This window comes from Symphalangus syndactylus, chromosome 10, assembly GCF_028878055.3.
Source record: "Symphalangus syndactylus isolate Jambi chromosome 10, NHGRI_mSymSyn1-v2.1_pri, whole genome shotgun sequence".
Taxonomy (NCBI): domain Eukaryota; kingdom Metazoa; phylum Chordata; class Mammalia; order Primates; family Hylobatidae; genus Symphalangus; species Symphalangus syndactylus.
Genome location: NC_072432.2, coordinates 6,377,185 through 6,399,129, shown reverse-complemented (window position 1 = coordinate 6,399,129; position 21,945 = coordinate 6,377,185). Strand labels below are relative to the sequence as shown.

General features: G+C 47.1%; 1 protein-coding gene across 3 annotated transcripts in view; it reads right to left on the bottom strand.

The window, feature by feature from the left end:
• GTPBP4 (GTP binding protein 4) overlaps window positions 1–18,064 on the bottom strand; it is a 28,689-nt gene extending 10,625 nt beyond the window's left edge. Inside the window, exons 1-9 of one of the 3 annotated variants that reach the window (XM_055296336.2) lie at window positions 17,545–18,064; window positions 15,153–15,323; window positions 12,249–12,352; window positions 12,034–12,170; window positions 10,975–11,075; window positions 9,242–9,334; window positions 7,464–7,655; window positions 7,319–7,384; window positions 1,039–1,128 (exon numbers count right to left, since the gene is read on the bottom strand). In XM_055296336.2, the coding sequence (XP_055152311.1) occupies window positions 1,039–1,128; window positions 7,319–7,384; window positions 7,464–7,655; window positions 9,242–9,334; window positions 10,975–11,075; window positions 12,034–12,170; window positions 12,249–12,352; window positions 15,153–15,323; window positions 17,545–17,592 (1,002 nt within the window). In that variant the 5' untranslated portion in view covers window positions 17,593–18,064. Of the gene's footprint in view, window positions 1–1,038; window positions 1,129–7,318; window positions 7,385–7,463; window positions 7,656–9,241; window positions 9,335–10,974; window positions 11,076–12,033; window positions 12,171–12,248; window positions 12,353–15,152; window positions 15,324–17,123; window positions 17,439–17,544 lie in introns of those variants that run through there. The other 2 variants (XM_055296337.2, XM_063609986.1) reach the window with 2 other exon arrangements.
• Between the last annotated feature and the right edge of the window lie 3,881 nt (window positions 18,065–21,945).

The window sequence follows — 21,945 nt, the reverse complement described above, 5'->3', positions numbered from 1 at the left end:
CATCTTTTTAAATCCTGAGTGCGACCATGGCATCAGGAGTGTCATCTTTTTAATCCCTGAGTGCGACCATGGCATCAGGAGTGCCATCTTTTTAATCCCTGAGTGCGACCACGGCATCAGGAGCGCCACCTTTTTAATCCCTGAGTGCGACCATGGCATCAGGAGTGCCATCTTTTTAAATCCTGAGTGCGACTATGGCATCAGGAGCACCATCTTTTTAACCCCTGAGTGCAACCATGGCATCAGGAGCACCATCTTTTTAATCCCTGAGTGTGACCATGGCATCAGGAGCGCCATCTTTTTTTTTGAGATGGTATCTCGCTCTTGCTGCCCAGGCTGGAGTGCGGTGGCACGATCTCAGCTCACAGCAACCTCCGCCTCTCAGGTTCAAACGATTCTCCTGCCTCAGCCTCCCGAGTAGCTGGGATTACAGGCATGCGCCACCACGCCCGGCTAATTTTGTATTTTTAGGAGAGACGGAGTTTCACCACGTTGGCCATGCTGGTCTTGAACTCCCGACCTTGGGTGATCCACCCGCCTCAGCCTCCCAAAGTGCTGGGATTACAGGCGTGAGCCACCGCGCCCGGCCAGAAATGTCCTTTTATTTGAGATAAAAACAACATGAAATACAAAGTAATTAGGACAGCATGTGAAATCCAGCAGCAGACTGCCTCCTGCAAAAGCTGTTCTGCTTTTCAGACTTTTCTCCCTTCTACTTCTGAACAGGTTCCATAAAAGTAATTTTCACTGTACTTGCTACCAAAATATTAGAAGGCCAGAGACAACAGCCGCTTTAGGGTAAAGTTGTTTGCGGTGAGAAGAGCAAAGCATCCCCTCACGCCCCACTGTCCACTGGGGGCAAAGTGGGTCTTAGGAGGGTCTGTCTTCATGCCCGCTCTTGCATGCCACCCGCCTCACTACTGCGAGGGCTCCAAGGGTTAATAAAGTCTAGAAAGAAAACCATTTTCTCCCCACGACTGACTTGAATCAAGCAAGAGACAGTAAAAAGACTGATACCTGATTTAAGGCAGCACTGACCTCTGTTTTAACTTTAATAACACCTTCCTCAGTCAGGGTGCTGGTCTCTATTACCGGGAATCCTTCAGCCTGCAAATCTGTAAATATTTTCTGGGAATGCAAAGAAAAAATGAGAGATGTATTATTCATTTCCAGTTCCCTATGGAACAAACTGTACAGTTCTGCAAATGGAGGTTGCAAACGTGAACATCTGTGGCTGTTTCAAAGTCTTAACAAACAGACATATCCTAAAAACAGTTATTTTCTTCATATTCTTCTATGATAAAGAAAACACAAATGACATCAACAAGATGGCCGACTAGTAGCCCCTCACATCTGTCCCCCACAACAAAGGCAATCAGAATAACGAACAACTACATGTTAATAACTGAGGGGGAGCTCGCATTACAGGAGTGACAGGCACCCTGGGGAGCAGAAAAACGCAAGACGATGAAATATAGCCCAAAGAAAACACCAGGGGCTGGGCGCGGTGGCTCATGCCTGTAATACCAGCCTTTGGTAGGCTGAGGCGGGTGGATCATGAGGTCAGGAGATCAAGGTCATCCTGGCTAACATGGTGAAACCCCGTCTCTACTAAAAATATAAAAAATTAGCCAGGCGTGGTGGCTAAATAATAATATAATAAAATATAAAATATTTTATTATAAATATAAAAAAATATAAATAATAAAAATATAAAAAATTAGCCAGGCGTAGTAGTCCCAGCTACTCGGGAGGCTGAGGCAGGAGAATGGTGTGAACCCGGGAGGCAGAGCTTGCAGTGAGCAGAGATTGCGCCACTGCACTCCAGCCTGGGCGACAGAGTGAGACTCTGTCTTAAAACAAACAAACAAACAAACAAACCAAAAAAAAAACAAAATGCTGGGCCGCCAGCAACCCACCCCACAGCTGGGATGCAACGGGACCTAGGAGGAGGTTCTCCCTATGGCGAGGGGGTAAGCAAGGGGATGGCAGCGGCCCCACCACCACTCTGGACACCCACAGCCTCATCACCAGAGCCCCCTGCCATCCTCACAGCTGTGCTCCTGCACAAAAGGAGCTGACACTGGGCCCTATCTGTTGGACCCATGGGGCAGCTATACTCCGTCACCTTGGGACTGGAACTGCGGCTGGAGTATGTCTTGCTCAGGGGAAAGTGGCCACAGCTCCCCTTCATCCCTGAGGCTAAACTGCCTCCAAACTACCCAAACCTGGTGGCGCAACATCCCCAAGCCAGCTGCGAGCAGCTGCTACCCCTTCCCAGCAGGGCTTGGTGGAGGTGGAGCCCCTCTACCGGCCCTTGCTCCAGCACCCAACGGTACCCTGCCTCCTGGTAAACAGCACCGTGGCCTCTCAGGGCACCCTTGTCTCCCTGCTGCCTGAACTGAAGCAGTGCCCTGCTTCCTGGGAAATGCCCAGAATGGTCACATATCCCAGCATCTATGCTGAAGAGGTACCTTGTATCCCAGGGAAACGGTGTCTGGGCTGTCCAGAAGAGTCACAACCCTCAGGCCCAAGCTGACCAGCCACGTACCATGGGGAAGAGTTGACATTGTACTCCACACCCCAGGGAAACAGGGCAGGGGCTGAGCCGAGGCACCTGCCCCACCACACAAACAGCTCCAGCACCTGCTCCCTGGAGCTGGACTAACCCTACAGTCTGAGCTGCAGAGTCACCACTCTTTCCAGGAAATGGAGTCATTGCTGTCCTCCTCCCTGTCCTCCAGGGCCCAAATGACAGCTGGACTGGTCCATTCTGGGGTCCTTGCTGCCACCTCACCTAGCATCAGAGAGTCTGGGATACTGCTGGGCCCCACCATCCCAGGGTCCAGAGTTCCCCTCAAACCGACACTAAGCCCTCCCTACTGGCTCAGGTTTCTGAAGTGCAGATCTACCCTGCTTCCCAGGCTCAAACCTCTGGAGTACGTCTGCCCTGGAGTCAGGCCAGGACTGTGCCCTGACCCCATGGGTGGAGTCACAGCTACAACCTTGCCCTGTGGGCTTAAGCTGCTAGGGGTGCTTCAGGATCAGAGATCCGCCAGAGAGAGTAAACCTGCACCCCAAGGCCAGGCCATGATAGGTACACAAGACCCTAAAGGCTAGGACTCCAGTCCCACAGCTACTCTGAGTACCTGTAGCTGGAACCCAGCACTGTGGCAGCTGCTTGCAGACAATGTCAGACCTGACACCAAGAAAGATGCCCTCAGATAAGTCCCCCATTGTGGGAAAAACAAGAATAGCAGGACCCCAAAAGCCCCTGATACCAAGGACATTAAAAACGTACACCATCACTGGCACAAACTTCCAGAGCCGAGGCCACTGAGCCACCCAGTTAATGCCAACATTTCATGGAGTTGAGGAAGCTGCACAGAAACAATGTCACTGCTCCTATCCAGAAAGTCACGGTTCCCTTCCCAAATGGCATAGTAAAATCCAAGTGAGGCCAATGTCTTTCTCCATGAAAGCCACTCTAGAAGAAAGTATAAAAGAGGCTCTTGTTCTACCAGAGGCAGAGACATCAATGCAGGGACACAAGAAACATGAAAAAGCAAGGAAATAAGAAATCATGAAAGGAATATTAACTCTCTAGGAACAGACTCTAATGAAAAGGAAATCAATGAATTGCCAGAAAGAGAATTCAAAATAATAATTTTTTTTGAAGGAAACTCAACAAGAAACAAAATACAGATAGACAATTCAACAAAATCAGGAAAACAATTTCATGATATGAACAAGAACTTAAATTGAGACAGAAATTGTAAAAAAGAGTCAAACAGAAATCCTGTAGCTAAAGAATTCAATGGATGAGATAATTCAATAGACAGTTTTAACAGCACACTGGATGAAGCAGAAAAAAATCTCTGTCATTTGAAACTACCTAGTCAGAGAGAAAAAAAGCAGGAAGAATGAAAAAGAATGAAGGAAGCCTGTAAGATTTACGGGACAACATTAAGTGAATACATGTTGGCATTATGGGAGTTCAAGAAGGAGAAGAGAAGGGAAAAGGCTCAGTAACCTATTTAATGAGATAGCTGAAAACTTTCCAAGACTGGGGAGAGGTATAGACATCTAAAACCAGGAAGTTCAAGGATTGTCAAATAGAGTCAGCCCAGAAAGGTCTTCCCCAAGGCACATTATAGTCAAACTGTCAAAAGTCAAATACAAAGGAAATTCTAAAAACAGCTAGAGAAAAGCTTGAAGTCACATATAAGAAAATCCCCAAGTGAGGAGCGCCTCTGCCCGGCCGCCCCGTCCGGGAAGAAGTGAGGAGCGCCTCTGCCCGGCCGCCCCGTCTGGGAGGTGAGGAGCGCCTCTGCCCGCCCACCCATCGTCTGGGAGGTGAGGAGCGCCTCTGCCCGCCCACCCATCGTCTGGGAGGTGAGGAGCGCCTCTGCATGCCCACCCATCGTCTGGGAGGTGAGGAGCGCCTCTGCCCGGCCGCCCCGTCCGGGAGGAAGTGAGGAACGCCTCTGCCCGGCCGCCCCGTCCGGGAGGAAGTGAGGAGCGCCTCTGCCCGGCCGCCCCGTCCGGGAGGAAGTGAGGAGCGCCTCTGCCCGGCCGCCCTGTGTCTGGGAAGAAGTGAGGAGCGCCTCTGCCCGGCCGCTCCGTCTGGGAGGTCTACCACGGAGGCCAGAAGCAATGTGGGGGCTGGACGTGGTGGCTCACGCCTGTGGTCCCGGCACTCTGGGGGGCGAGGCGGGTTGATCACTTCGGACTAGGAGTTCGAGCCCAGTCTGGCCAACTTGGCGAAACATGAAAAATACAACAGACAAACCAACCAACCAACTCAGTGACAACAAAAAAGGTCTACCCTGGAGTCATACTCTAATTTTTTCTATTTTCCTCCCTTTCTGATCCTTTATCCCACTTTCTTTTTCTTCCTCTTCCTTCTCCCTCTTCTTTGTCAAATAGAGGATTGAGTTATTAACACCGATCCATATAAAGTCCCTCTCTCATTTATTTTAACTCCCACCCCCCATTTCTATTCCCCGACTTCCCATGTGCAACCTTCCTAATATGTTTGATACGCATCTTTTTGTTTGTATTTTTTAGAAAATGTTTATTGTTTTTTGTGTGCAAAAAAAAAAATTAATAAAAAAAAAATTCAAATGTTATGAAGGAATTGCAGAGGGAAAAAATAATAATAAAACCATAGACCTTACAAAGCCTATTTCTGTAAAAAAAAAAAAAAAAAAAAAAAAAAAAAAAAAGAAAATCCCCATTAGACTAACAGCAGATTTCTTTGCAGAAACCTTGCAGCCAGGAGAGAATGGGATGATATATATTCAAAGTGTTGAAAAACAAAAAAAGAAGACTGCCAGCCAACTACATTACATCCAGCAAAGCTATCCTTCAGAAATAAGGGAGAAATAAATTCTTTCCGAGAAAAGCAAAAACTGAGAGAATTCGTCACTACTAGACCAGCCTTACAAGATATACTTAAGAAAGACCTGCCGGGCGCGGTGGCTCACGCTTGTAATCCCAGCACTTTGGGAGGCCGAGGCGGGCGGATCACAAGGTCAGGAGATCGAGACCATCCTGGCTAACACAGTGAAACCCCGTCTCTACTAAAAATACAAAAAATTAGCCGGGCGTGGTGGCGGGCGCCTGTAGTCCCAGCTACTCGGAGAGGCTGAGGCAGGAGAATGGCGTGAACCCGGGAGGCGGAGCTTGCAGTGAGCCGAGATCGCGCCACTGCACTCCAGCCTGGGTGACAGAGCAAGACTCTGTCTCAAAAAAAAAAAAAAAAAAAAGAAAGACCTACATCTGGAAGCGAAGACAATAATCACTATCATGAAAACATGAAAAAGCATCCAAGAAATTCACTTAACCTGTAAAGACACAAATAGACTGAAAACGAAGAGATGCAAAAAGATATTCAACACAGATGGAAACTAAAAGCAAGTAGGAATAACTATACTTCTATCAGATAAAGCAGATTTTAAGTCGAAAACAATAAAAAGAGACAAGAAGGTCATTATATAATAATAAAAGGGGTCAATAATATTTGGGGACATCAACATCAGACTCGCAACATTAGACAGATCCTAGGCAAAAAAGAATAAACAAATACTGGATTTAAAGTGCACTGTAGGTCAGGCGCAGTGGCTCATGCCTATAATCCCAACATTCTGGGAGGCCAACGTGGGCGGATCACTTGAGGTCATAAATTCGAGACCAGCCTGGCCGACATGGTGAAACCCTCTCTACTAAAAATACAAAAAATTAGCTAGGTGTGGTGATGCATGCCTGTAATCCCAGCTACTCAGGAGGCTGCGGCAGGAGAATCACTTGAACCTCGGAAGCGGAGGCTGCAGTGAGCCAAGACCGTGCCACTGCACTCCAGCCTCGGTGACAGAGCGAGACTCCATCGCAAAAAAAAAAAAAAAAAAAAAGTGCACTGTAGACCAAACATCTACAGAACATGTCATCCAACCGCTGCATAATACACATTCTTCTCCTCAGTCCATGAAACATTCTCCAAGACAGACCATATGTTAGGCCACAAAACAAATCTCATCAATTTTTAAAAATTGCCAAGTATCTTTTCAGACCACAATGGAATAAAACTAGAAATCAATACCAAGAGAAACTTTCAAAACTGTAAAAAAAAAAAAAAAAAAAAAAAAAAACCCATGGGAATTATAAACATGTCCCAGAATGACCAATGGGTCAATGAGGAAATTAAGGAAGCAATTAAGAAGGTGATGCTGACATTGCTGGTCCAGCACCACAATTTGAAAGCCACTCTACCAGTGCACGCTTCTAAAAGCATTTATCATGAAGGATGCCTATTAAAAAGGGTTGTAGGATTCAATTAGTTTGAAAAATTATGTCCAACAATACTGCCTGCCTCTTGTAGAAAGCTAGCAGGCACGTCTCACTCATAGATCCAGATCCAGAAAGCCCCAAATTCCAAGATCCTCCTTCTCCTTCACTCAATCATTCGTTTCCAAACTCATTTAATCACAGAACCTGTTTTATGAAGTAACACCTGTGAGCACCCTTCTCCAACAGTTCTCTCCTAAGTAATCACATTTTCCAAAAGTCCAACCCATCAAATACAGATGCTTCTACACACTCAAGAACAAAGAATCCAAAAACCTACGTTTTCGTTTTAGTTTGCCAATAACTAGGTTTTTATTATGTCATTTTACTGAACCACTGAGGATATTATCTCAACTATAAAATACAATTGTGGACTAGTATTGCTAAAATTCCTTCATCTAAACTTTGGTTGTCTGAGATGAGAATTCAGAATTGGTAAGTAAGAAATATTCAAAATATCAACATGATTTACCTGATCATCGTCAGAAAGTTCTGCTATTCTCTTCACATCACATTTGTTGGCTACAACTATGAGAGGCTAGGCAAGGAAGAAAAATAATGAAATCATTATTCTCATACTGCACGATACGAAGCAAAACATGAGTGACCACACACACCTTGTTGATGAAGAGAGGTCTGATGTTCTGGAAGAGTTCTAGCTGCTCCCTCAGCCCGTGCCCACACTGCTCAGACAAATCCATCACATACAGGACCGCAGCACGGAGGTGGGCCAGGGCAGTGATGGCCTGCATCTCGATGGTGTTCCTATCCTCCAGAGGGTGGTCCAGGATCCCAGGAGTGTCTACAACCTAACACAGCCAGACCTTGTCACTGAAAGCACACTCACCCACAAGCTTTTTGTCCAGCACATCCCAGAAGTCACTCACACACGCCCAACCAGACCTAATAATCTTATAGGAAAATTGGATTAAAAAAAAAATTAGGGCTGGGTGCAGTGGCTCACACCTGTAATTCCAGCACTTTGGGAGGCCAAGGTGGGTGGATCACGAGGTCAGGAGATAGAGACCATCCTGGCTAATACGGTGAAACCCCATCTCTACTAAAAGTACAAAAAATCAGCCGGGCGTGGTGGCGGGTGCCTGTAGTCCCAGCTACTAGGGAGGCTGAGGCAGGAGAATGGCGTGAACCCAGGAGGCGGAGCTTGCAGTGAGCCGAGATAGCGACACTGCACTCCAGCCTGGGCGACAGAGCGAGATGTCTCAAAAAAAAAAAAAAAAAAAAAAGTAGGTCTCCCAAACTGAACACCACAAAATAAAGCAGTCACAGAAAAGTACATACTATTTAAACATCAAAAAATGGAGGAGAAACCCTGTAGAGCTCAAAGAAATGCTAGCCATGACGCTGAGAGAAATGACTCCTCTTTTTACCAGTGACATCATAAAACACAAAAACTGGGATAACTGAGAACCCTCCCATGTCTTAGGAATTACTTTCTTCACAATTTATAAAATTAGAGCATGGAAACATTGCTTCTTGCTTTGTATTTATTTATTTTTTTTGAGACAGAGTTTCGCTCCTGTCGCCCAGGCTGAAGTGCAATGGCACAATCTCAGCTCACTGCAACCTCCACCTTCCGGGTTCAAGCAATTCCCCAGCCTCAGCCTTCCAAGTAGCTGGGATTACAGGCGCCCACCACCATGCCCAGCTAATTTTTGTATTTTTAGTAGAGACGGGGTTTTGCCATGTTGGCCAGGCCGATCTCAAACTTCTGACCTCAGGTTAGCTGCCTGCCTTGGCCTCCCAAAGTGTTGGGATTACAGGCGTGAACCACCATGCCCGGCATGCTTCATACTTTTAAACTGTATATATGCCATTTCTGATAACAGAGCTGGAAATGACACAAAGATAATTTCATTTTATGTTAACAAAATGCAGAAATCCACACTGGCAGCTGGCTGCCTCCCCTGAATTATATCAGAGACATGTGACCTGTTCTTATGCATCCCCAGAGCTCAGACGAGTTTTCTTCATGATGATGGAGAAATTTCAAGTTCTTGATTACCTTAGATAAACCAAGATATTTGTTCTGTTTAAAGACAAGACTCTCACCAGGTGCAGTGTGACTCACACCTGTAATCCTAGCACTTTGGGAGGCCAAGGCGGGCAGATCACCTGAAGTCAGGAGTTCAAGACCGGCCTGGCCAACGTGGTGAAACCCCGTCTCTACTAAAAAAAAACACAAAAATTGGCCAGTGGTGGTGGTGCGCACCTGTAATCCCTGCTACTCAAAAGGCTGAGGCAGGAGAATCCTTGAACCTGGGAGGTGAAGGTTGCAGTGGACTGAGATCATGCCACTGCACTCCAGCCGGGGCAACAAGAGTGAGACTCCAGCTCAAAATAAATAAATAAAAATAAATAAAGACAAGACTCTCACCTGCCAACGTAGATACTTATAATCCATGTGCCCAACAAACAGAGACTTGGTTGTGAACGCATAGGGCTGGACATCCACGTCTGCTCTCGTCACCTGAAACAACAGTGAGAACTTTCAGAATCACCTTATTTCCCCTGTGTACACATGGGATCTGTGTGTTTTAACAAGACTGATTTTGGGTAGGGAAAAACCATAGAAGGAACCTCACACGATAAAACTGCATCAAACAGGAGCCTGGTACCTCTCCCTTTGCACCACCAGGCCAAGGACTGGGGTACTAGGACAGCGTGAGGGCCGGCATTTGGAGGACAGCCACCACCTCCCCTCACCCTCCCACGTCCTGCCCCACCGCCTGCAATGCCCACAGAGCTCTTTATGATGACAGGAATGTTTTGTCTGCACTGTCCAAACCGGGCCACCAGTCACGCACTGCTAACAAACTTTCAGTATGTGGCTCATATGACTGAGGAGTTGAAATTTTCATTTTGTTGAATTAAACTGCAATTTAAAAAGCCACCTGGTCCAGTAGCCACCAAATCGGCCACAGAGCACTGGCTCACTGTGGCAGGTTCAGAGTTGACAAGCATTTGAAACATCAGCAAGGACCCTGCAGAGCTTTGCTGGTCACCACATCACAGCAACCTGTAGACAAAATAAACCTCACAAATCTATTTCAAAGCAAAAGTGATCTTAAGGCAGGGTGGAGTGGTTCATGCCTGTAATCCCAGCACTTCGGGAGGCTGAGGCAGGAGGATGGCTTGAGCTCAGGAGTTTGAGATCAGCCTGGGGAACACAGTGAGACTCCATCTCCACAAAAAATAAAAAAATTAAACAGGTGCGGTGGCGTGCACCTGTGGTCCCAGCTACTTGGGTGGCTGAGGTGGGAGGACTGTTTGGGCCCGGAAGGTTGAGGCTGCAGCGAGCCATGTCTGCACCACTGCACTTCAGCCTGGGCAACAGAGTGAGACCCTGTCTCAAAAAGAAAAAGTTTCAACAAAAAGAAAGACAAAAATTTTTTTAATTAAAAATAAAGTGATCTTGGCACTGAGTAAGCCATAAAATTTGACAATTTTCTTGGCACATGAGCTGTTGCTGGTTGTAAATTCACATTTTAAATGTTACTTTGCCTCTTCCTGGGTCCCTGAAACTCAGCCAAATTTTCCTGAAGCACCAAATGACCAAGTCCCTTAAATGTTAGGCTTATCCTAGTCAGCGAGCTCACCCAGGGAAAGAGCAACTCAGCACCGTCCCTCTACTGGACCACATGATTTCATGTGAAAGCTGACATAGCAACCAAGGTAACAGACCACTCAGATGCAGCTGCAGACGGGAAGACCCCAGCTGGGTGAGTGTCACCTGCCACCGGAGCCCCTCTGGCATAGCCGTTCCAGGACAGGCCAACACCACCCAAGAAAACCTCTCCAGTTGTCAACAAAAATGCACTTACATGTCTCAAATTCCTTAGAAATTATAGGACACACACAAGAACAAAAAGTAATGGCTTCTGTAACAGTAATATAAATGTAGATACAGACAAAGTCAATCCTCTCCAAGAGGAACTCCGGCGTGCTCAGGCACCGGGGCCTCCTGCAGACCAGGGCAGTGTTTACTCAGGGACCAGCTCGGAGGCCGAAATTACTACCAAGGCCATCCTGAATCCCACGCCGTCCGAATACAGTAACACTGACCTAAAATAGTCAGATGATTTGCTTTACGATAAAAACCGGACCAACCTTGTTGATGAAGCTGGACTTCCCAACATTTGGGTACCCACACAAAAGCAGGGTCCTGGTATTCGGATCAATGGTTGGCAAACGGGATAAATGCTGACGCACTAGGAAAAGTTCAAATTGAAAAATTAAGAAACTCAAAGTTTAAGATTTGCTTTAAATTTTCTTTCCAACTTAGTTACAGTCCAGGCCTGTGGTGATATTAATCTTACTCCAAGTTTTGTAATGCAAAAGTGATGGAGAAAATAGTTGCAGAGAGTAACAGTATATACATAGTATATTCAATTGTTATTGCCCAAGTTGGCTCTAGTAAGAATCATATTCCTCAGCCCTTCTAAGCCCACGTTTTAACTCATTAGGTGAAAGGTGGGGCCAACAGCATGTCTGGAAGTGTCCAGACAATTCTCATTAGCAAGATGACATTAGGGAAACAGTGTACTTTGAAGCCTGCATGCCATGCCATTCTGGCTACAACATGGGTTACTGCCATTCTGCCACCTCATCTGTAAGGTGGCACCCCCGGGCCATCATGAAGACCACACAGATCTGTAGGAAAGCACCTGCAAAGCATCCAAGTATCATAGATTTTGTTAAAAATTATTTCTAAGATGCAGGAGGGAAAACAAAACCAAGTGAGTCAAAATAATTTGACATGTAAGAATACACACAAATAAATAAGCAAGTAATTGTTTCAATAGAATCCTACTACATTAATTCAGAAAGTCCTATTAAATAAAAGTATTTTTAAAAATAAAGTCAATAATAAACTATGAGCCACCTTATTTTTTATACTTTTCAGTATTTTCTGACTTGTCTATGCCTTACCTATTAAATATGAAATACATAAATTTCCTTATCAGTGCTATTGATTTTAAGTATTATAAGTGCTAGCACTTTTTCAATAAAAACCAGCCTATTACTGTTTCTCATAGGTAAAGCTAGGAAAAATAACTGACCCTGTCATCTCCAAAATACAACAAAAACAGACATCTCAAGTCCTCAACAAGGACGCATCCTCTCAGCAGGATGCTAACACGGTTCCTGCGGACACATGACAAGCACCTTGCTCCAAATACTCCAAACTCTGCTTCTGCCTCTTGATCACCGTGCACATCCGTCCCAGGGCCGCGCGCTTCAGCTGTTTGCAGCGGTAGAGAGAGTCACCATACTTCATCAGTCGTACATAATCTTTAGCAACACTGTAAAAAATAAAAAATATTAGTTTTTTTTTCCACTTTCGATAACTTAAAAGACACTACAGTAAAAAAGTACCTTACTTGTCCACTAAATTTTTGGCAATATTTATTTGCCCCAGAGCCAACTTGTAATGATCCTTGTCGTAGAGAATATTCATCAAATCAGCATAGAACGGATGAATATCCTGTAACAAACAAACAAAAGCACACCATGGTCACTTTGGGCCAGCAGTTTCTCATCCCTACATAGAAGCACCACTTGAAGAACAATTTCTTTCCCTCTCCCTTCAAGCCTGCAGTGTCTCCTCCCCAGTTCCCTCTCCTGGCCAGGGACCCTGTCTATTTAGTCCTCTGAGAAAACAAGCATCAGAAGGGATGTGGGTGCCAATGGTCACGGCTCCCGCCCACCTCACTCCCAGTGCAGTGGTGGAGCTGTGGGACCCAGCAATGACCAGCCCCCGACCCTGCATGTACCCTTCCTGCTGCTCAGGAACTCAGCACTAGAAATTCTTCCCTCCACCTGACTATTCCCATCAGCCTAAAAATTTGCCGTTATTTCTCAATCTCTAGGAAAAAAAATTAAAAATTCCCATAGCCCCAAAATCCTTCCAATTCCCTCTCTTTGCTCCCAAGAGACACCGTTGTCTCTCCTATCCTCTTGAACCCACTCTCTCCAGAATTCTGTGTCCACCATTCCATCTAAATAGCCTACAAGCTCACCAAGGACTTCCCAATGACCAATTCTCAGTTTTTATCTCACAGACCTCTTGAAGCGCTGCAGGCTGGCCACGCATCCTGCCTGCAGCATTTTCCTCACAGCTTCCAGGTGGAGAGTCTGACCCCTATAAGTCCCGTGCTGGCTAGTGCTCACAGCTCTACCCCAAACATTCATGCTCCCCACAGCACCCTTCTTCCTACACTCCCTTCCAACACAGATTTAAATGTCTATATTTTACATTAGTAAAATGTAGATTTAAATGTCTACATTTTACTAATGCATTTTAAATCACCAGGCCAGCATCTCCTGAGATATCTCACCAGTGCATATAAACTCGTCCCTTGACTACCACCTCCAATCCCATGTCCCAGTGATCACCTCCCCACCCTGCCCCACCTCCTGGGTCTCCTGCACCTGCTGCTTCTTTGATTACAGGCCTGACACCCTCTCCCCGCACAGATACTCCCTACTCCCTTCCGTGGCTTCACTGCATTCATCTGACACGCTATTTACTATCTTTTCTCCACCAGAATGAGAGCAGGAACCTTTACTACTTCTGGATTCCTAGTGCTCAGAACAGTACCTGACAGACAATAAGCATTCAGTGAATGACAACTTAATATCTAATCCTCCATGCTGAAGGTGTTCGCAGATAACTAGTCCTGGCTTCAAAAGGAGTAATGGAATGTTAATACATCTGAACTCTCCTACCTCTGATGGCTATAACACTGAGGATGAAAAAGACAAAACTTCTTAAAAAGAACCACAAAAATCTGATACTAAGTAGATCAAAATATGTTGTTGGCTAAAATCAAATGTTTCCTAATATCAAATCAGTTAAGAATAATCTCATTCTTGGCCAGGGACTGTGGCTCATGCCTGTAATCCCAGCACTTTGGGAGGCCAAGGCAGGCGGATCACCTGAGGTCAGGAGTTCGAGACAAGCCTGGCCAACATGGTGAAACCCTGTCTCACTAATAATAAAAAACCAGCTAGGCGTGGTGGCGGGCACCTGTAATCCCAGCTACTTGGGAGGCTGAGGCAGGAGAATTGCTTGAACCTGGGAGGTGGAGGTTGCAGTGAGCCGAGATTGTGAGACTCCAGCTTAAAAAAAAAAAAAGCCATTATAACTTGATTAAATATGAAGTACTGTCACAGAAGCCAAGCATTTCTCTCTGCCTACACCTGCCTTCAGGGACTATTCTGGAGCAATGGCGGATTTAGGCTTTGAGACTATACTGCTGATCCCCACGCCCTTCACAACCTCAATTAACCTTGCAACTGCATTACCCCACACGTGGTGTCATAAGGCTTTGTTAGTCTGCCAAGCAGTTTCTGCTCTTGCTTTTCTACAGCTAAAGAAACAGGCAGGCCGGGCGTGGTAGCTCACGCCTGTAATCCTAGCACTTTGGGAGGCTGAGGCAGGTAGATCATTTGAGGTCAGGAGTTCGAGACCAGCCTGGCCAACATGGTGAAACCCCATCTCTACTAAAAATACAAAAATTAGTCAGGTGTGGTGGTATGCACCTGTAATCCCAGCTACTCGGGAGGCTGAGGCACAAGAATTGCTTGAATCCGGGAGGTAGAGACTTCAGCGGGCCAAGATCGTGCCACTGCACTCCAGCCTGGGCAACAGAGTGAGACTCAGTCTCAAAAAAAAAAAAAAAAAAGAAAAAAAGAAACAGGCAAACTGCAATGTGCAGCAGAGAAAGCAGCTCAAGGTTTTTGGCTTCGTTTGAGTCACAGCCCCCATGAGATCTCTTCTTGCCAAAGAAGAAAACAGCCAGTGCCGAACTGACTGTCATCAGCTGATGAAGCAACAAGATCACAAACAGTGGTGGATCTTACGCCACTGACCCAAGCTGAGCCCAGAGGAAAAAAAAACCCTTGGAAAGAAGGTGGAGGAGATGAAGCCCAGACAACCAGTGAGCTGCCAGCTTCTGTGTTCATAAACCACAGCTGTCATTACCAGTTGGGTTGGCATCTGCAAGCCCAGGGTTTACACGGAAAGCCTGAGAAAACAGCTTCGGGCCTCCTTAGATGGGATTTGGTTGGAGGAAAGAAAGAACACTAGGGAATCAAAAACCCCAAATTCTGTCCTCACTTTTATTAATTCAACAAATTAGTTCTTTGCCACTAACTTACTGAGTAATCTAAGTCAATTATTTTGTTTCCTTTTCTGTCAAATGAGTACACCAAACTGGTTAAACACTGGTTCTCTGAAGGCTCATATTTACATAACCATAGAAGTCCCCCAAGTCACTTACATCCAATTTAGGGAAATCTGTTAGAATTTGTGAAAGTCTATCATGGTAATTCTGTTGAGTAAATTTGACTTTTCTCATGTAAAAATGTCTAATGCGATGTATTTGGTAATGTTTATGAATAACGGTTGGAGTCTTTCGTTGAGTCTTCGACAACGTGAGGTCTATAAAGTCCTGCAATTAAAGAAAATAAAACATAATTACATCAAAAGTGTCTACTCGCTCTGTCGCCCAGGCTGGAGTGCAGTGGCGCGATCTCGGCTCACTGCAAGCTCCGTCTCCCAGGTTCATCCCATTCTCCTGCCTCAGCCTCCGGAGTAGCTGCGACTACAGGCGCCCGCCACCACACCCGGCTAATTTTTTGCATTTTTAGTAGAGATGGGGTTTCACCGTGTTAGCCAGGATGGTCTCGATCTCCTGAGCTCGTGATCCGCCCGCCTTGGCCTCCCAAAGTGCTTGGATTACAGGCGTGAGCCACCGCGCCCGGCCTCAACTCACCCATCTTGAAAATGACTTCCAAAGAGGCAGGTATTTTATCTAATGCATTTTTGTAACACAGTACCTGATGCACAGGACAGGCACTCACTCAACATCTTCTATAATGAAATGAATACCACACTTTCCTGATGTGATTTTTTTTTTTTTTTACTTCCAGTCACCAAACAATTACCATGGCCCATCTTTTAGATAAGTAAAGTCATCTGTTCTCTAAAAATACAAATCTCACTCCACAGAAGACGGATGGTGTATAATATATTCAAAAGTTCTCGACATAAGTCAATAACATGAACAAAGTTCATACAATCCAAAGAGCAAATTCCTTCAACAAACTTGAGAGATGGTTGACCAAAAATACAAATAAGACATGATTCCTGCACTCGAAAATACTACAATCTGGCTGGGTGCGGTAGCTCATGCCTGTAATTCCAACCCTTTGGGAGGCTGAGGCAAGTGGATCACTTGAGATCAGGAGTTCAAGACCAGTCTGGCCAACATGGTGAAACCCCATCTCTACTGAAAATACAAAAATTAGCCAGTCCTAGTGGCACGCACCTGTAATCCCAGCTACTCGGGAGGCTGAGGCAGGAGAATCACTTGAACCTGGGAGGTGGAGGCTGCAGTCACCCAGGATGACACCACTGCGCTCCAACCTGGGCAACAGAGCGAGACTCCATCTCAAGGAAAGAAAATACTACAATCGATCAAGAGATGTGCCAGAACAATTGTCAGGAAGAAATGAGAAATGGTGGAGAGAAGTGGGGAAACAACTTTTGCTATGAAGGTAAAATACGAGACTCCCACAAAGCTTTCCAAGTCAAGCTCAAGCCGTCCTTGAGACTTGAAGAAAAGGAGGCACTGACGAGAGGAAAACAGTCACTCTGCAGGGACTTCAGTAACTCCCTCTCGTGCAGGAGTCCCTGGGAGGCTCGAGTTGCCCGTCAATGTCTGTGTAATTGCGACCCAAATCGAATGTTCACTACATAAAAACGTGACTTCTTAAAAATCCTAATACTAGGGCTGGGCACGGTGGCTCACGCCTGTAATCCCAGCACTTTGGGAAGCCGGGGCGGGAGGATTACCCAGGAACAGGAGTTCGAGGCCAGCTTGGCCAACGTGGTGAAACCCTGTCTCTACTAAAAATACAAAAATTAGCTGGGTGTGGTGGTGCACGCCTGTAAACCCTGTTACTCGGGAGGCTGAAGCAGGAGAATCGCTTGAACCCGGGAGGTTGAGGTTTCAGTGAGCTGAGACCGCGCTCCAGCCTGGGAAACAAGAGCGAAAAACTCTGTCTCCAAAAAAAAAAAACAAACCTAATACTCAGCACTTGTTGACTCATTCTTGCCACACCAACCAACCCTGTAAAAATTTAGTCTGGGCCTACTATGGTCTGAAAAGGAACAGGTATTCCCAAATCTAACAGTGAAAGAGAATGACTTAAAAATTAAGAAACGTTAAATCACAAGAACGACGAACCGAGGATTCCTGAGAGGGGAGGGGGCTACGCCAAACCCAGAATCCGAAGGCTCATCACGGACCACGGAACGCTTCCTCCCTCACATGTCAGGGTCCCCCTCCACTCGCCCACCTCTTCACCCGGGGCCCCTCCAGGGAACCCTACTCTGGGTGTACCCCGATCACTGGGGGCCCTCAGTCTTTGGGTGGACCACGGTCTTAGGTGGACCCCAGTCTCTGGAGGGTCCGATCTCTGGCAGACCTCGGATTCTGCTGCGGGAGGGGAAATGATCCCGAGTACGCGGTCAGACGGTCGGGCCCAGGAGCGGGGGGTGGGCGAGCGGAAGGCGACCGCTCTCCCACGGCTACAGGCCCGGACCCTCCCCGGGGACCCAGCTAAGGAGAAGGCGAAAGTCGCAGTGGCCCTCCCGGAGCCGCCTACCTTGGCTGACGGCACCACCGTAATTTTCTTGAAGTTGTAATGCGCCATGCCGGCTGCCGTATGCACGCGGGTACTTAGCACTCCCGGAACTTCCGCCGTCGGGCGCAGGTGGGACTTCCACTGTCGGGCGCTTCAGGTACGTCACTTCCGGGAGCTCAGCCAAACGTGTCCTGCGTGCTCTATGGCGCTTTCCGCGTCGCACAGCGCACCCGTACGGCCTGGAGGTCCGCCACGGAGGGCGTGTGGGGTCCCAGGAGCGAGGTGCGGGGGAGAGGACGCCCGGGTTTTAGGAGGAGCGCGGAGACTACATTCCTGCTGAGTAAATCGCAGGCTTCCGACAGACTACCCTGCGGGTTTCTGGAGCGGGTTCAGGCCCCCAGCCACCCGCCCTGGGCCAGGGTTTGAGGGTCCGGGGTCTTGGGATTTGGGGGTCGCAGGGCTTAGGAGTCCAGAGGGTCTAGGGGATCCGGGAGTCTGGGGGTCCCGGGTCGCGGCGAGCCTCGCAGAGGAGGAGGAAGCCACGCGTGCGGGGCGTGTCCAGGCTCTGGGTGTGGAGCAGGTGACGCCCCCACCCCGGCCTCGCGCGTGGTACCTGATCCCGGGCCGTGGTGAGGAGGCCCTCGCGGCTCCCCTGCAGCCCTCCTTTCTCGTGCTTGTTAAATCCCAAAACGGGAGGAGAAGGGAAAGCCTGATCTAAGGCAAAAGAGGTGCAGCTGGTTCCGCACAGTGCCTTAGGAGAGCCAAGGGAACAGTTGCGAGAGACTGTCCTGTGGGGTCCAACTGAGGAGAAGGTTGATGAGGATGGAGCCTTTACTGCTTTAATGTTTGTGAATAGTGTGGCCGCTCCCTTTGGGAATCCAGGGCCACAGCCCTTAAATTAAACGTTAGGTAGGGCTGACTCAGTCAAGCAGTGTTCAGAGCTGTTGACTATATATTAACTCGTTTAATTTCTGCAACAGCCTCATGAAGTGCGTGGGGAAGCAAGGCACACAAGGCTCGAAGGCACCCCGTGGTTGTGCAGCTAACAGGCAGCAGAGGTGGGCTTTGAACCCAGGCAGCCTGGCTCCAGCAAACCTGCTTCTAACCATTAGCTATACTGCTTCTCACGCATCTGGGATGCCCTCCACTCTCCAATCCTTTTAAACAAGTCCTATTATTCTTACACGAAAATACCTCTCATAAATTCCCACCATTCCAATAGTGAAAATTATTCTGAGTCTTGCTTTTCTCATCTATTAACTGTGCTTCCATTTTTGTGTCACAAGGCGGATAAGCATACCTCCTACATCTTTGTGGCACTTCTAGAGGAAGCTTCTAGGGTAATTAGGATTTGCTGGCTATGATCATTTGCTAAAAACCACAGGACAGTTCTGGCCACCATTTCCGAGATTAGCAAAGCTATGCTCATACTTAATTGCCCTTTCTTTTAGGTTCTTGTATGTTTCCTCAACCTCTCGCACTTTCCCTCACTCTGATATAGCTAGTTCCTCTTTTTCTTTTAATCTGGTATTTAGATAAGTCCAGTCACTACTTTGCTTCAGATGGGCAAACCTCCTTTCTTTAATTTTTTTTTTTTTTTTTTTTTTTTGAGACGGAGTCTCACTCTGTCGCGCAGGCTGGAGTGCAGTGGCGTGATCTCAGCTCACTGCAACCTCCGCCTCCAGGGTTCAAGCCATTCTCCTGCCTCAGCCTCCCGAGTACCTGGGATTACAGGCACCTGCCACCACTCCCGGCTAATATTTTGTATTTTTAGTAGAGACAGGGTTTTACCATATTAGCCAGGCTGGTCTCAAACCCTGACCTCAAGTGATCCACCCGCCTTGGCCTCCCAAAGTGCTGAGATTACAGGCATGAGCCACCTGCTTTTAACTTGTTCAGCTACAAAGGCATGTCTGTGAATGCACAACCATAATGACTCATCATGGGCCCAGAGCTATAACAATGATTAGGTACCAAGCATCTTACACCATGTGCGTGTTGATGAGAATCAACATCCTTGCCTGTTCTTGTGATTTTCTGGCTAAGTATAGCTTCTTGGGGGCAAGTATGTGTTCCACACCACTAGGAGCAAGCTTCTCTATTATACGCTTCGGGCTTCTCTGGGGAAGCCAAACTCTAAAGGCCTTTTCTGAGGAGTGTCGGAAATGCTGCCTGCAGTACGAGGCACATTGCCAGTTCCTGACTGTTAACAGAGGTGCCAGCTACCAGGACGCCTCCGAGTGTGTACCTTGTGACAGAGAAAGGTACTTCTCAGCTGTAGTAAAGGATGCTCTCAAGGGTACTCTGCAAAGCTTCTGACTGCGAGGCACTTCTCAGTCAAAAGCTTTGTTTTTCAGACCTTTTTATTTTGTGGGCTTGGTCTTTTCTGTTTTACCTTCTCGTTGCTGTAATTCTGATGGATGAAAGGTACATTTTGCAGAACTGAACTTCCTGCCTGAAAGGAGCCTTTACGCGCGGATTAGCCATCAGTAGGCATCCGGTCTTAGAGGGTCCTATGAGTGCTCCTTCAGGTCTGTCGGCCACTTCCTTGGATCCCCACAGGAACTCATTCAGAACGAGTCACAGGCTGCTTTGTACCTAGATGCTTCCTTGTGTACATCTTGTTTCCAAAAGAAGTAGCCAGCTCTTCCTGGACAGGAACGGTGTCTTACTTTTTTGCCATCCCTCACATCAGGCAGCACTGCCGAGAGCATTCACAGTGACCGTGGAACTCCGTTGATTGAATGTTGGCTTGAGTAAGTTCCTGATGTCGTTGGGGCTGTAGCACTTGGAATCTGGCTTCTGCAGCCGGGCGCGGGTGGCTCACACCTGTAATCCCAGCACTTTGGGAGGCCGAGGCAGGTGGATCACGAGGTCAGGAGATCGAGACCATCCTGGCTAACATGGTGAAACCCCGTCTGTACTAAAAAATACAAAAAATTAGCCGGGCGTGGTGGCAGGCGCCTGTAGTCCCAGCCACTCGGGAGGCTGAGGCAGGAGAATGGCGTGAACCCGGGAGGCGGAGCTTGCAGTGAGCCAAGATTGCGCCACTGCACTCCAGCCTGGGCGACAGAGCGAGACTCAATCTCAAAAAAAAAGAAAGGAATCTGGCTTCTGCAATACTCAAGTAGTCCTACTGAATTACAGTACTGTCAAACCCCCCTGCACAACCCTGAAGTGGGTCAGAACTCCACACTGTGCCATAAAGAGGAAAGCTGTCAACAGGGAGGTCTAAGGAAACACCTCCTTTGTGGAAGGCAGCAATGGCATGAGAACCACCCTCCAGGCCAAAGGTGCAGCCTGACATTCTCTGCAGAATTACACAATGAGTTAAGAGTGTGAGCTTCGTGTCTGAGATACAGCTCCACCCGCTGTGATCCTGGGAAAATGTCTCAGCTTCACCAAGCCTCTATTTCTTCACTCTTTGCTCACTTACTATCTGCCAGACATGTTGAAAATACTTTATGTGAATTATTTTAGCTTTTCACTAACCCTATTCTACAGGCATTAATAAGTGAGCAAAGAGATTGTGTATTATTAGTTACGCATTATTATGTATTATCTATGTTCTTATTAGCTGCTTAGTTACAATAATATTTGCTAAACTTTTGTTCTATTCATTAAATTATCGTTGAACCTTAACAACTGCAATGCAGGGAGCCTCCACCACATTCCAGGTCACTTGCTTTCTTCTTGGGACAGCATAGTGAGGTGGGTGTGATTGTCTCTGTTTCACAGATAAGAGTGCTGGCTTTGAGGTGGTTGAGTGCTTTCTCACCGTCACACAGCTGGAGAGACACAACTGGAGGTGGGTTCAGGGCGCATGGAACTCCAAAGCCACTCTCCTTTTGCACTGCCAGCCAAGAGTGGCTTTGTTCTTGACCTCTTTAGAGTTATTACCTTGTTTGGTATTTGTTTGTTTGTTTATTTATTTATGAGACAGGGTCTCACTCTATTGCCCAGGCTGGAGTGCAATGGTGTGATCTTGGCTTACTGCAACCTCCACCTCCCAGGTTTAAGCAAATCTCAGATTTAAGTGCCTCAGCCTCCCGAGTAGCTGGGACTACAGGTGCCCGCCACCACACCCGGCTACTTTTTGTATTTTTTAGTAGAGGGGAGATTTCGCCATGTTGTCCAGGCTGGTCATGAATTGTTTGGTATTTAAATGGAGGTACATGATGGATTGCACTTGGGGCCATATGCTGTCAATAATCCCCCAGCACCTGTGTTTCACTAAAGCACTGTTTGCATACGCAGACAGGTTGTGTTTCTTCTGTGATAATTCCGTTCCTGTGCATGGATCGTGACAGGCACCTGTGCTAATGAACTTCTGCCCTTGCTCACGTCAGAGCTGCTGATAAGGGGTGTTTCTATGGGTTGAGTACGAGTCATTCTATTGACACACTGTTAAAAACATTCTTT